At 44.8% G+C, this 13,580-nt stretch overlaps 1 protein-coding gene across 7 annotated transcripts in view; it reads left to right on the forward strand.

Annotated features, from left to right (window-relative positions):
• The window catches only part of LOC139267357 (xanthine dehydrogenase/oxidase-like), a 274,065-nt gene extending 261,204 nt beyond the window's left edge, over positions 1 to 12,861 (forward strand). For all 7 annotated transcript variants that reach the window (XM_070885566.1, XM_070885588.1, XM_070885584.1 and 4 more), the window contains one exon: positions 11,094 to 12,861. In XM_070885566.1, coding sequence (XP_070741667.1) covers positions 11,094 to 11,161 — 68 coding nt within the window. In that variant the 3' untranslated portion in view covers positions 11,162 to 12,861. The remainder of the gene's footprint in view (positions 1 to 11,093) is intronic.
• The last annotated feature ends 719 nt before the right edge of the window (positions 12,862 to 13,580 follow it).

Here is a 13,580-nt window from a genome sequence, read left to right on the forward strand (position 1 = left end):
TATATAGCACCTTTCATGACCACCGGACGTCTCAAAGCGCTTTACAGCCACAGAAGTATCTTTGGAGTATAGTCACTGTTGTAATGTGGGAAACGCAGCAGCCAACTTGTGCACAGCAAACTCCCACAAACAGCAATGTGATAATGACCAGATAATCTGTTTTTTGTTATGTTGATTGAGGGATAAATATTGGCTAGGACACCGGGGATAACTCCCCTGATCATCTTCAAAATAGTGTCATGGGATCTTTTACGTCCACCCGAGAGAGGAGACGGAGCATTGGTTTAACGTCTCATCCATTTATGAGGTATTGGCTGACACCTAAAGGAATCATTGGATACTGATAAGGTCTGCTAGCATATGAACATTCAGAAAAGGATATGAAAGACTAACTTGCCCATCAAGCTTGTACAATGCAAATATGGTGCTGCCTACATTTACCATTGATCTCCTTCCATCCCCCGGGCATAGTCATGCAATCTTCTGGCAGAGGCAAATAAACAGAAAACATTTTAAGCCAGTTCAGGAAAAATACAGAAATGGCTCTCCTATTCCATTCATCATTTTAGAAACCTCAATCGTATCACCTCAAAATCAATGCCTTTTCAATTTAAAAATAAAACCTTTGACCCCATCTGATAGCTAAGAACCCTAAAACTAGGTATAATCTCGGTTATTCTCCTCTGGGCTTTCTCCAGGGGCTTGCTATCCCCCTGCCATGTGAGGGGACCACAACTGGACACACTATTCTGGATGTGGCTCCATTAAGGCAGGTAAGTGATTGTGGTCTAAGTTTTTCTTTTAAATCAACATATAGCATATAACTAAATTCTAAAAACAAATCTTTATTTGTTTAACTAATTTAATAAACTATATAAGGTAAATACTTTGATCAACACTAAACTAATTAATTAAATAAATAATATAATGGGAAAACAGGAGATGTGCTGCTGCTGCAATATGTGGGAGCTTCTGGACGTTTTGGTCCAGGGCGACTACATCTGCGGTAAGTGTCTGCGGCTCAACGAACTTCGGCTCCGAGTTGAGGAGCTGGAGTCCGAGCTGCAGACATTGCGAGACATCAGGGAGGGAGAAAGTTACCTGGACCTTTTGCTCCAGGAGGCAGCCACACCCTCTAGATTAAATACTTTAGAATTGACACGTGGTCAGGGACAGGAGGGTGTGACTGCGAGTGAGGCAGGTACGGGGATCCAGGAGGTAGTATTGCAGGAGCCTCAGTCCCTGCACTTATCCAATAGATTTAAGGTTCTTGCAACCCTTGTGGACAAGTGTGCAGACTGCGGTGTGGACGAGCAGACTGACCAAAGCACCGTGGTGCAGAAAGCCATTCGAGTGGGGAGAGTAAAGAGGCAGGTGGTTGTAGTAGGGGACAGTATAGTTACGGGGATAGATAGGGTTCTCTGCAGCCGAGAGCATGGGTCCCGAAGACTGTGTTGCCTACCCGGTACCAGGTAAAGAACATCTCCTCTGGGCTGGAGAAGGACTTGGAGTAGGAGGGGGAAGATCCAGTTGTCGTGGTATACGTAGGTACCAATGACATAGGTAGGACTAAGAAAGAGGTTCTGTTAAGAGAGTTTGAGCAGCTAGAGACTAAATTGAAAAACAGAACCATAAAGTTAATAATCTCTGCATTATTACCTGAGCCACGAGCAAATTGGCATAGGGTCAATAGAATCAGGGAGATGAATGTGTGGCTCAGAGGTTGGTGTGGGAGAAGTGGGTTTTGATTTGTGGGGCACTGGCACCAATACTCGGGAAAGAGAGAGCTGTTCCGTGGGGACGGAATACACCTGAACTATACTGGGACCAGAGTTCCAGCGAACCGACTAACTAGGGAGGTAGAGAGGGCTTTCAACTAAATGTGGCGGGGGGGGGGGGGGGGGGGCGGGTGGCGGAGTAGGGTCCCAGTGGAGAGAAACCTAGAATGCTAAAGAGAAAAGAAAAGGAAGCAATGCAGAAAAGTGATTGTGTTATTGTGTTAAGGATAACCAGATTATGTCAGGAAGGGACAGAGCATACAAACAAAAGAGTGCACTAACAAATAGGGTCCAAGTAAGAAAAAATAGCTAAGACAAATAGAGATATAGTACAAAATAATGTTAAGATGTCTAATAATGTTAAAAAGACAAATCTAAAAGCACTGTATCTGAATGCACGAAGCACCCATAATAAGGTAGACAAATTAACAGCACAAATAGATATAAACGTATACGATATAGTTGCAATTGCGGAGACAGGGTGACCAGGGTTGGGAACTGAATATCCAAGGATATTCGATATTTAGGAAGGACAGGCAAAAAGGAAAATGGGGTGGTGTGGCATTGTTAGTAATGGATGAAATCAGAGCTCAGAAAATCAAGATGTAGAATCAGTCTGGGTGAAGCTAAGGAGCACCAAGGAGCAGAAAACATTGGTGGGAGTTGTCTATAGGACTCCAAACAGTAGCAGTAATGTAGGGGACGGCATCAAACAAGAAATTAGAGGTGCATGTAACAAGGGTACTACAGTAATCATAGAAACATAGAAAATAGGTGCAGGAGTAGCCACACTCCACTTCCTTTGGGGGCAGTTACTGGGGCACGACTGGATGCTCCTGTGACAGTTTGAACTGGTGCTCTCCACTCTCCCGTCCTGTGACTGTTGGAACTGGTGCTCTCCACTCTCCCTCCTGTGACTTTAATCGACATATAGACTGGCCAAACCAAATTAGTAATAATACTGTGGAAAATGAATTCCTGGAGTGTGTACGAGATGTTTTTTTAGACCAGTATGTTGAGGAGACTACTAGGGAACAGGTTATCCTAGATTGGGCATTGTGTTAATTAACAGTCTTGTTGTGAGGGGTCCTTTAGGGAAGAGTGACTATAAAATGATTGAATTCTTAAGATGGAAAGTGAATTAGTCCAATCCGAAACTAGGATCCTAAATCTAAACAAAGGAAACTACGAAGGTATGAGGAATGAATTGGCTATGATAGATTGGAAAGATTCATTAAAAGATATGACGGTGGATAGGCAATGGCTAACATTTAAGGAACAAATGCATGAATTGCAACAGTTATACATTCCTTTATGGAGCAAAAACACAAAAGGAAAATTGACCCAACCATGGCTAACAAAAGAAAATTAGGGCTAGTATTCGATCCAAAGAAGCGTTATACAAAGTTTCCAGAAAAAGTAGCAAGACTGAGGATTGGGAGCAGTTTAGAATTCAGCAAAAAAGGACCAAGAGATTAATTAAGAGGGAAAAATAGAGTATGAGAGTAAACTTGCAAGGAACATAAAAACCGACTGCAAAGGTTTCTACAAGTACGTATAAAGAAAAAGATTAGTGAAGACAAATGTAGGTCCTTTACAGTCAGAAATGGGTGAATTTATAATGGGGAACAAGGAAATGGCAGAACAATTAAATAAATACTTCGGTTCTGTCTTCACGGAAGAGGACACAAATAACATCCCAGAAATGCTAGGGCACCAAGGGTCTAGTGAGCAAGAGGAATTAAAGGAAATGATTATTAGTAAGAAAATAGTGCTGGAGAAACTAATGGGACTGAAAGACGATAAATCCCCAGGGCCTGATAATCCGCATCTCAGAGTACTAAAAGAGGTAGCCATGGAAATAGTGGATGCATTGGTTGTCATCTTCCAAAATTCTATAGATTATGGAACAGTTGCTGCAGATTGGAGGGTGGCAAATGTAACCCCACTATTTAAAAAAGGATGGAGAGAGAAAACGGGGAACTACAGACCAGTTAGCCTAACATCAATAGTAGGGAAAATGCTAGAGTCTGTTATAAAGGATGTGATAACGGCACACCTAGATAATATCAACAGATTAGAGAAAGTCAACATGGATTTATGAAAGGAAAATCGTGTTTATTAAACCTACTTGAGTTTTTTGAGGATGTAACTGATAGAATAGATAAGGGCGAACCAGTGGATGTAGTGTATTTGGATTTTCAGAAGGCCTTTGATGAAGTCCCACATAAGAGGTTAGTGTGCCAAATTAAAGGACATAGGATTGGGGGTAATATACTGGCATGGATTGAAAATTGGTTAACTGACAGGAAGCAGAGAATAGGAATAAACGGGTCTTTTTCGGGGTGGCGGACAGTGACTAGTGGGGTACCACAGGGATCAGTGCTTGGGCCCCAGCTATTCACAATATATATAAATGATTTGGACGACTCCAATTTTGCTGACTACACAAAACTAGGTAGAATTGAGAGTTGTGAGAAGGATGCAAAGACGCTGCAAGGCGATTTAGATATGTTAAGTGAGTGGGCAACACATCGCAGATGCAGTATAATGTGGATAAATGTGAAGTTATCCACTTTGGTAGGAAAAACATAAAGACAAAGTATTATTTAAATGGTGATAGCTTGGGAAATGTCGATGTACAAAGGGACCTGGGAGTCTATTGAAAGCAAACATGCAGGTGCAGCAAGCAGTTAGGAAGGCAAATGGTATGTTGGCCTTCATTGCAAGAGGATTTTAGTGCAGGAGCAAGGATGTATGTCTTACTACAGTTATACAGGGCCTTGGTGAGACCACACCTGGAGTATTGTGTGCAGTTTTGGTCTCCTTAACTATGAAAGGATATACTTGCCATAGAGGGAGTGCAATGAGGGTTCACCAGACTGATTCCTGGGATGGCAGGACTGTCTTATGAGGAGAGATTGGGTCGATGGCAGGACTGTCTTATGAGGAGAGATTGGGTCGACTAGGCCTGTATTCACTCGAATTTAGAAGAATGAGAGGGGATCTCATTGAAATATATAAAATTCTGACGGGGTTGGACATACTGGATGCGGGGAGGATGTTTCCCCTGGCTGGGAGGTCTAGAACAAGGGGTCACAGTCTCAGGATACGGGGTAGGACATTTAGGATTGAGATGAGGAGAAATTTCTTCACTTAGAGGGTGGTGAACCTGTGGAATTCTCTACCACAGAAGGCTGTGGAGGCCAAGTCACTCAATATATTTAAAAAGGAGATAGCTAGATTTCTGGACACAAAAGGCATCAAGGAGTATGGGGAGAAAGCGGGAATATGGTGTTGAGATAGAGGATCAGCCATGATCATATTGAATGGCGGTGCAGGCTTGAAGGGCCGAATGGCCGCCTACTGCTCCTATTTTCTATGTCTGTGTTTCTAAGGCCTTGTATGAGCTGATTGATGCATTTCTACTTTTATATTGAACTGCTATAGTTATTCACTTTTCTCTAATACTTGTATTAAATGACTGATAAATCAAACCCAGGCAACTATCGGCATATTTGCCAAATATCACGAACAGGTAATGGAGTGAAAACCATTCTGTAGTGTGGGCTAGAAGACGACCTGCATAGCAACAACCAAATAAATAATCATTATGGATTTAGAAGAGGGAGATCCCGTGCGAAAATACTTCTCTATCTGTTATAAGCAACGTATTTGAGGGAATTATGATACTGTTTATTTGAATGTTCAGAAAGGTTATGAAAAAAGCCGGCTGCAACCCGCTTGGTCCCGCTACTACTACTGTTGAAGACAACGTTATGGCCGCAGGTCCCACAGGTGATAGATGCGTCAGAGGGATGCTACGGGCATCCTCCTCCGTATCAATGATATCCTCCTCAGGCTCGGTTGTCTGTTCATCATCATCGTCTTCCTCCTCCTCCCCACCCATGGTGAGGACCACCTGCAACGGTGCAGGTTCAGGTCTTGCCTCGCTGCGCATGGATGTTGTTGGACCAGCAAAACACAATTGAGCTTATTGGAACGGAACGGTACACATTCTTGCGCTGTGCTGGCATACAAAGGTTGAGCAGCACTACTACAATAAATGAGATCAAGAGACGTTACATAATAATGCATCACACGGTAGTACATATGTTCGTACATCCAAATTGAAATTCAGTGACCCAGTGAGCTGTGGAGGCTGGATCAGTCGGAGATAGACAATGTTAAGGGAGTGAAGGTTTATGGGGAACGGACAGAGAAGGGAACAAATGGCCAGATCGTCTGCTCCTGCTCTTATTTCTTATGTTGTCAACCTAAGGGTAGCACAGAGGCTGCATGCATAACATGACATCATTCGTATGCAGATTGAGCGTCCAGAGTTCCAAAATTCGGAATTTTCTGGAATCCAGACACCGGGCCGAACCGTGGCGGGGTCATCCGGAAAATGTATCAAAATCAGGATTCCCCCACCTCGACGGCCCGACCTCGCCCCGGCCCTCGGCAGCTCGACCTCACCCGGGCCCAACCTCGCCCCGGCTCTCGACAGCCCGACCTCGTCTCCTTCCCCTTACCTCGGCTGCCCGACCCCATCTACCTAAGCCCAGGCAAAGACGTTCTGAAATCCGGAAATACCCGAAATCCAGAAAGGCCTCGGTCCCGAGGTTTCCGGATTTCTGATGTCACACTGTATTATAATTAAATGATGTTACATTACTTTAACACTGCTTGACGCATTACTCACGTGACACAAAGGCGAGCTCTGCCTCACCAAGGGTAGCCGAGCGACTCTGGCTGCTGACCAGTGCCGCAGCGCGTTCCTCTCAGTCGGTCAGTGGTACGAGCTGTGCGGCCCCTCCTCCAGTGCGTCTATGCTCTGAGCGATTCTTAGATATCTTCGTCTGCAAACATGACAAGAGCATGGCAGAAGCTAATTGACTAGGTACTATCATGGACGTCAGAGAGACAAATACAAGGCATCGTGGCAACACCCTCGCTCCAAGCACTGGCATCTGTTCGACTATGTAATCGTCCAAGCCAGGGATCGCAAGGAAGTGCACATCATCCGCGACATGACAGGAGCCGACGACTGCTGGACGGACCACCGCCTAATCCGATCCATCATCGACATCAACATAGCCCCAAAGTGGAGAGGGCAGCAGAAGTATTGCTGCAAAAAAGTCAATGCTGGAGCACTTAAGGACCCAGCTAAGAGAGCCCAATACTGCCAACGCCTCACAGCTAACCTGGCGTGCCTTAATGAGCCCAAAACGCAGAATGCCCACAGCGCTTGGTCTGCCCTCCAGGCCTCCATAACCAGTGCCTGCAAAGAGACGCTCGTTCACTCAACCAGGAAACACAAGGACTGGTTTGATGAGAATGATCAGGAGATCCCAGAGCTAATAGATCGCAAGCACAGAGCAATTCTGAGCCTTGAACAACAACCCAACGCAGGAGCAGCAAAGCAGCATTTCAGACGGTTCAAGGCTGAGGTCCAACAAAAAAAACAGGACCTAAAGAACAGGTGGTGGATGGAGAAAGCACAGGAGATACAGCAGCTGGCCGACAGCCATCATCGCAGTCAAGGCCACCAACGGGCCAAACTCCCAAGGCCCCACCCCACTGCTGGCCAAAAATGGGGAAACACTCATCAAGGATACCGAGGCAGTCAGGGCCCGCTGGAAGGAGCACTTCGAAGATCTCCTCAATAGAGATTCTGCCTTCGACTCGAGTGTTCTCGACTCCATCCTGCAGCATGCTATCTGCCATCACCTCAGTAAGACCCCAACACTACACGAGGTAGAAAAAGCCATAAGACAACGTAAAAACAACAAGGCTATGGGTGCGGATGGAATCCTTGCTGAGGCATTGAATACAAGATCTCATCTCTCTCATCTGGAGAGAGGAGAACATGCCGGGGGATCTTAGAGATACAGTGATCGTGACCATCTTTAAAAAAGGGGACAAGCCCGACTGTGGCAACTACAGAGGAATCTCCCTGTTATCTGCCACAAGGAACGTCGTCGCCAAAGTCCTCCTCAATCGTCTTCTCCCTGTGGCCGAGGAGCTCCTCCCGGAGTTACAGTGCAGATTTCGTCCCCTATGGGGCACAACGGACATGAATTTTGAAGCGCGACAGCTACAGGAAAAATGCAGGGAACAGCGCCAGCCCTTATACATGGTCTCCTTCGATCTTACAAAGGCCTTTGACACCGTCAACCGCGAGGGTCTATGGAGTGTCCTCCTCCATTTCGGATGCCCCCAAAAGTTCATCACCATCCTCCGCCTGCTCCACGACGACATGCAGGTCGTGATCCTTAACAACGGATCCATCACAGACCCAATCCATGTCCGGACCGGGGTCAAACAGGGCTGCGTCATCGCCGCAACCCTCTTCTCAATCTTTCCCGCCGCCATGCTCCATCTCACAGTCAACAAGCTGGAATGAAACCAAACTACAGAACCAGTGAGAAGCTGTTCAACTTGCGCCGTCTCTGGGCCAGGTCCAAGACCACCTCAACCTCTGTCATCGAGCTACAGTACGTGAATGACGCCTGCTTCTGCGCACATACAGAGGCTGAACTCCAGGACATAGTCGACGTATTTACTGAGGCATGGGCCTTACGCTAAACATCCGTAAGACAAAGATCCTCCACCAGCCTGTCCTCGCCGCACAGCACTGCCCCCCAGTCATCAAGACCCACGGCGTGGCCCTGGACACCGTGAACCACTTCCCATAGCTCGGGAACCTCCTATCAACAAGAGCAGGCATCGACGACGAGATCCAACACCGTCTCCAGTGCGCCTGATCCGCCTTCGGCCACCTGAGGAAAAGAGTGTTCGAAGACCAGGCCCTCAAAACTGCCACCAAGCTCATGGTGTACAGGGCTGTAGTAATACTTGCCCTCCTGTATGGCTCAGAGACATAGACCATGTACAGTAGACACCTCAAATCACTAGAAAAATATCACCAACGATGTCTCCGCAAGATCCTACAAATCCCCTGGGAGGACAGATGCACCAATATCATCGTCCTCGTCCAGGCCAACATCCCCAGCATTGAAGCACTGACCACACTCTCTCAGCTCCGCTGGGCAGGCCACATAGTTCGCATGCCAGACACGAGACTCCCAAAACAAGTGCTCTACTTGGAGCTCCTTCACGGCAAACAAGCCAAAGGTGGGCAGCAGAAACGTTACAAGGACACCCTCAAAGCCTCCCTGATAAAGTGCGACATCCCCACCGACACCTGGGGGTCCCTGGTCAAAGACCACCCTACGTGGAAGAAGTGCATCCGGGAGGGCGCTGAGCACCTCGTGTCTCAATGCCGAGAGCTTGCAGAAATCAAGCGCAGGCAGCATAAAGAGCGTGCGGCAAACCAATCCCACCCTCCCCTTCCCTCAAAGACTATCTGTCCCACCTGTGACAAAGTCTGTGGCTCTCGTATTGGACTGTTCAGCCACCAAAGAACTCACTTCAGGAGTGGAAGCAAGTCTTCCTCGATTCCGATGAACTGCCTATGATGATGATCATGGAAAGGCAACAGTTTCCAATGTTATATGCTAATCGGGTTTGTATCCATCTAGCTCATTGAATGTATTCAAATCACAGATAGATAGATTTTTAACCAATAAGGGAATTAAGGGTTATGGGGAGCGGGCGGGTAAGTGGAGCTGAGTCCACGGCCAGATCAGCCATGATCTTGTTGAGTGGCGGAGCAGGCTCGAGGGGCTAGATGGCCTACTCCTGTTCCTAATTCTTATGTTCTTATTCTTATGATGCATGGTTATAACAAAGATCGTGTTTAGGATCTAATTCTTGACACCAACATCTCGACTACAATCTCCATTGAAGGGCCCCCAGGGATGGTGGGAATTAGGACAGCTGATGAACTCGGCAATGATACGAGCTAGTGTCCCAGGGCAGACAGGGCAGCTCTCCCCCAGTCCAGGCTGGGTCACTGTGTAAGTGACAGCAGCCGGAGAGACTGACACAGTGAGACTTAAAAAGGGCGCAGGTTCCGAGCCCTGTCCAGATCTTAGCAGAGAATATATGCAAGAATAACAAGCTTAATTTCATTCCGGGACATTTAGAATTACAATTTGCATCATTACAATTTAAAATCTATACATACTCTTGCCGAAGCAAGCAGGCTGTTCCAACGCTTCCGACACTGGTCGGATCCTCTCGCCTCGTGGGACGCCAACGACCTCGCCCCAGATTTTACGGTAGGCCTGGGGTGGAGGTTTCCCACGCCAACCCCGGGTTAGTTGGGTCCACCGTGAGTGCACCTCCGCGACAAGGGCCTCGTTTGCTTCATCGGAGAAGGATTTGGCCCTCCTCCCGCCCCCCCCACATCTTGCACACATTGATCAGTATCAGACATTTTTTTTGCCAGAAATAGCCAGTAATATTCTCTCTCTCTTTTCTCTCTCCTCTCTGTCTCTGACTTCCTCCTTTCTATCCCCTCTCTCTCTCTCTCTCTCTCTCTCTCTCTCTCTCTCTACCCATCCCTTTGCCTTCTGTGCATGAGTGGATGATCTCCCGAATTGCGGGAAAACCTGTTTGCCAAAAAAAAACGCTAATGCAGAAGGCCGTTGCTAGGGAAGTCTTGCTTTCCACATCGCTGAGGCCCATTTCACCGCCCCAAAAAAAGCCAAAAGTCGCGATCCCAAAAATGGGCGCTGTTCCAGCAATCCTGAAGGCTGAAACATCGCTCAGGCTGGAACATCGCCCATTTTTTGGGCCCTAGCAATCTAAGTGGAAAGTCTAGTCCATAGAGTAATAGTAGCCTTGTATCTTTAGTTGTCTAGATTCCAATGTGATTGGAGTTTTAGATCAGTGTCTTGAATAATTCAATGGTTAAATATGAAATATAGAAAATCTGCTTCAAGGAAATACATTTTTAAAATTTCCTCTGACCTTTATTTGACTGTAGCTGATGAGTGAAGATTTTTACAGTGTTGCTTGCAAGTGTGGAACTAGAATTAGCCCCATTTATTATCGGCTTAGATAAGCACATTACTTTAAGGAAAAATTGTGGTGAAACAAAACTGCAAGCTAATTTCCCTGAACATACTGCAGCCTCCACACCTTACTGTGCAGCTTGAAGTGTTGTTGTGAACATGTTCCAGAATGTGGTTCTATAAAACACCAGGGTATTTTAATTAATTCCAAAGAATGGGAAACACGGTAAGTGTGGCAGCAGGAATTTAACAAGTATTGATGGCCTTTGTTAACCTCACACCATGGAGGAACAAAAACTTTAATTAAATTAAATTATAAGAAAAGGCAGTTATTGAAGTAAATTCTAGTGTTTGTCAGGATACTTATTGCTCGGACATTTCTCCACAGATGGACCAGCAACAGTCGATGCAATCCAGACGAACTGCCTTGTGGACTACCAAAACTTTTCAATCTAAAAATCATTTATGCTGCTATACCGAACAAAGCTAATCATTTGTTCTCGGAAATTGTTTTGTCTTTACCGGTATTGCACAATATGAAACAATATCAACTATATATCCTCACAGTCCAGTACTTCAATGTATAATCCTACAATTATTGCCTATTTACATCTGACACAAAAAATTTAGGGTAAACACAATATGGGATAGTTTATGTAATTTCACCGAGGCATCCGCAGATCTTCTGCTGAAGTTGTGGTGGATGATCAATTGAATCCCCACAGAACATTAACACTATTAATTTAAAAATAAGGACAGTGTATTTAACAAGGTGCAATATATCCTTCAACCTGTAAGCTTGAAATCGGTAGTTAGTGCATATAGTATTTAATTTTGATTAATGGCATTTTTTTTTAAGTAACTTGCTAGTTCAAAACAAACTCCAATTAGCCCTATTGTTCCACACTTTTCAATCACATGATGGGCGGAGGATTGGAGCAGGAAGGTATGCTCTAGTTTTCTTTAGTTTGAATGGATTATGTCTTCTGTAATCCAGCCAAACCATGGAATTTACAGCAACAGGAGGAGGCCATTCAGCTCACTGTGCCTGTGCCAGCTCTTTGCTAGTGCAGTCCAAAACTAATCCCACTCCACTGCTCTCTCCCTGTAGCCCTGTATTACCATCTGCTTCAAATATTTATCCATTTGACCCTTCAAAACTGCCTCAGCTTTCCCTGTGGCAAAGCATTCCATGACCCAGCAATTTCCTGCACAAAGACATTTCTCCTCACCCCTCTCTTTACTCTCTTAATGACCAATGCAATTGATTACCCTGCCAAAGGAAGTGATCGTTCCCTATAAAATCTATCAAAATTCTTCATAAATTTGAAAACCTATATAACTCTCCTTAGCCATCTCTGCTCCAGTGAAATAGTCCCACTATCTCAAATTTCTCTTCATAACTATAAGTTCTTGTCCCAGGGATAATTCTGCTCAATCTGCACTGTACACACTGGTTTTAATTTCTTTTCTATAATAGGACAACCATTGTCTTGAAATAACCATTGCCTTGTGTAAACACTTAAGTTTCAACAAATCTACAGGGTTTTAGTAGTATTTGATTAACAAGTCATTTACCATTATTAACCAAATATGCATACTTGTCAACAAATTGAATATTTAATTTTGCTGTGAAGCATATAGCCTTCTAATCATCATCTCTTTTTCTTTTACTTTGATACGCAGTTACTTAATGACAGAAGCTATTCAACCGTTCTAGTACCTGCCCTGTAATTTCCCATGATGTATTGCTTCCTAATTCTGTCTGTTGGAGAACCAACAAGTATAACTCCCTAACCCCACCAGTAAAGCAATTTATTGTTTAATTGACAACTAGCTATGGACCACAACACACCATTTTCAGTGGGCATGTCTATGTGCATTGTCATCGAAAGTTAGGAGAGGTTCTCACTGATGTCAAGTGCTGCATGTTTTCTAACTAAGTTAGGCAACTGAACGACATGAAAACAGATGATTATAATTGCACTTGTGAATTTAATAAAATCTTTCTTATTCTCTTCAGTATGGCCTTGAAAGTATATTCTCTTCAGTATGGCCTTGAAAGTATTTGCAGCTTCCTAAGAAAAATTATACTTGTACATGTAGTGGTCAAAGTAAGAACTCCAGTTAATAAAAGACTTTATGATGCAATGGAACTGATTGTTACATTATTTCTAGTTGATAAGCACTTACTGCCCACTTGCCATTTTTCATATTTCATTATTACATACAAGATTTAATACTTTTTATGCTACAAGTAGGAGCGGGAGGAGGTACAGACGCCTTCTTCCAATGTTATTAATAAGTCACAGGTCATGGAGCCAACTTGAAGCAAGTTTTCAAATGCTACTTCAAGTACATTTAAAATCCTCCACTGGGGTTCAAAACTGCAGACATTTATTTTCTCTGCAGTTAGGTACAACATTTTATTTTATAAAATCTGGTCCAAATTTAAAATCCTAGCTGCATGTATGTACTTTTTACATATTATTCATTCATGGGATGTGGACGTCACTGGCAAGCATTTATTGCCCATCCCTATTGCCCTTGAGAAGCTGGTGGTGAGCCGCTTCCTGACCCGCTACAGTTCATGAGGTGAAGTTACTTCCACAGTGCTATTAGAGAGGGAGTTCCAGGATTTGATGGAGGAACGACAATATATTTCCAAGTCAGGATGGTGCGTATCTTGGAGGGGAACTTGCAGGTGGTGGTGTTCCCATGCACCTGCTGCCCTTGTCCTTCTAGGTGGTAGAGGTTGCGGGTTTGGGAGATGCTGTCAAAGAAACCTTGGCGAGTTGCTGCAGTGCATCTTGTCGATGGTACACACTGCAGCCATGGTGCGCCGGTGGTGGAGGGAGTGAATGTTTAAGGTGGT

Source organism: Pristiophorus japonicus, chromosome 1, assembly GCF_044704955.1.
Source record: "Pristiophorus japonicus isolate sPriJap1 chromosome 1, sPriJap1.hap1, whole genome shotgun sequence".
Lineage (NCBI taxonomy): Eukaryota > Metazoa > Chordata > Chondrichthyes > Pristiophoridae > Pristiophorus > Pristiophorus japonicus.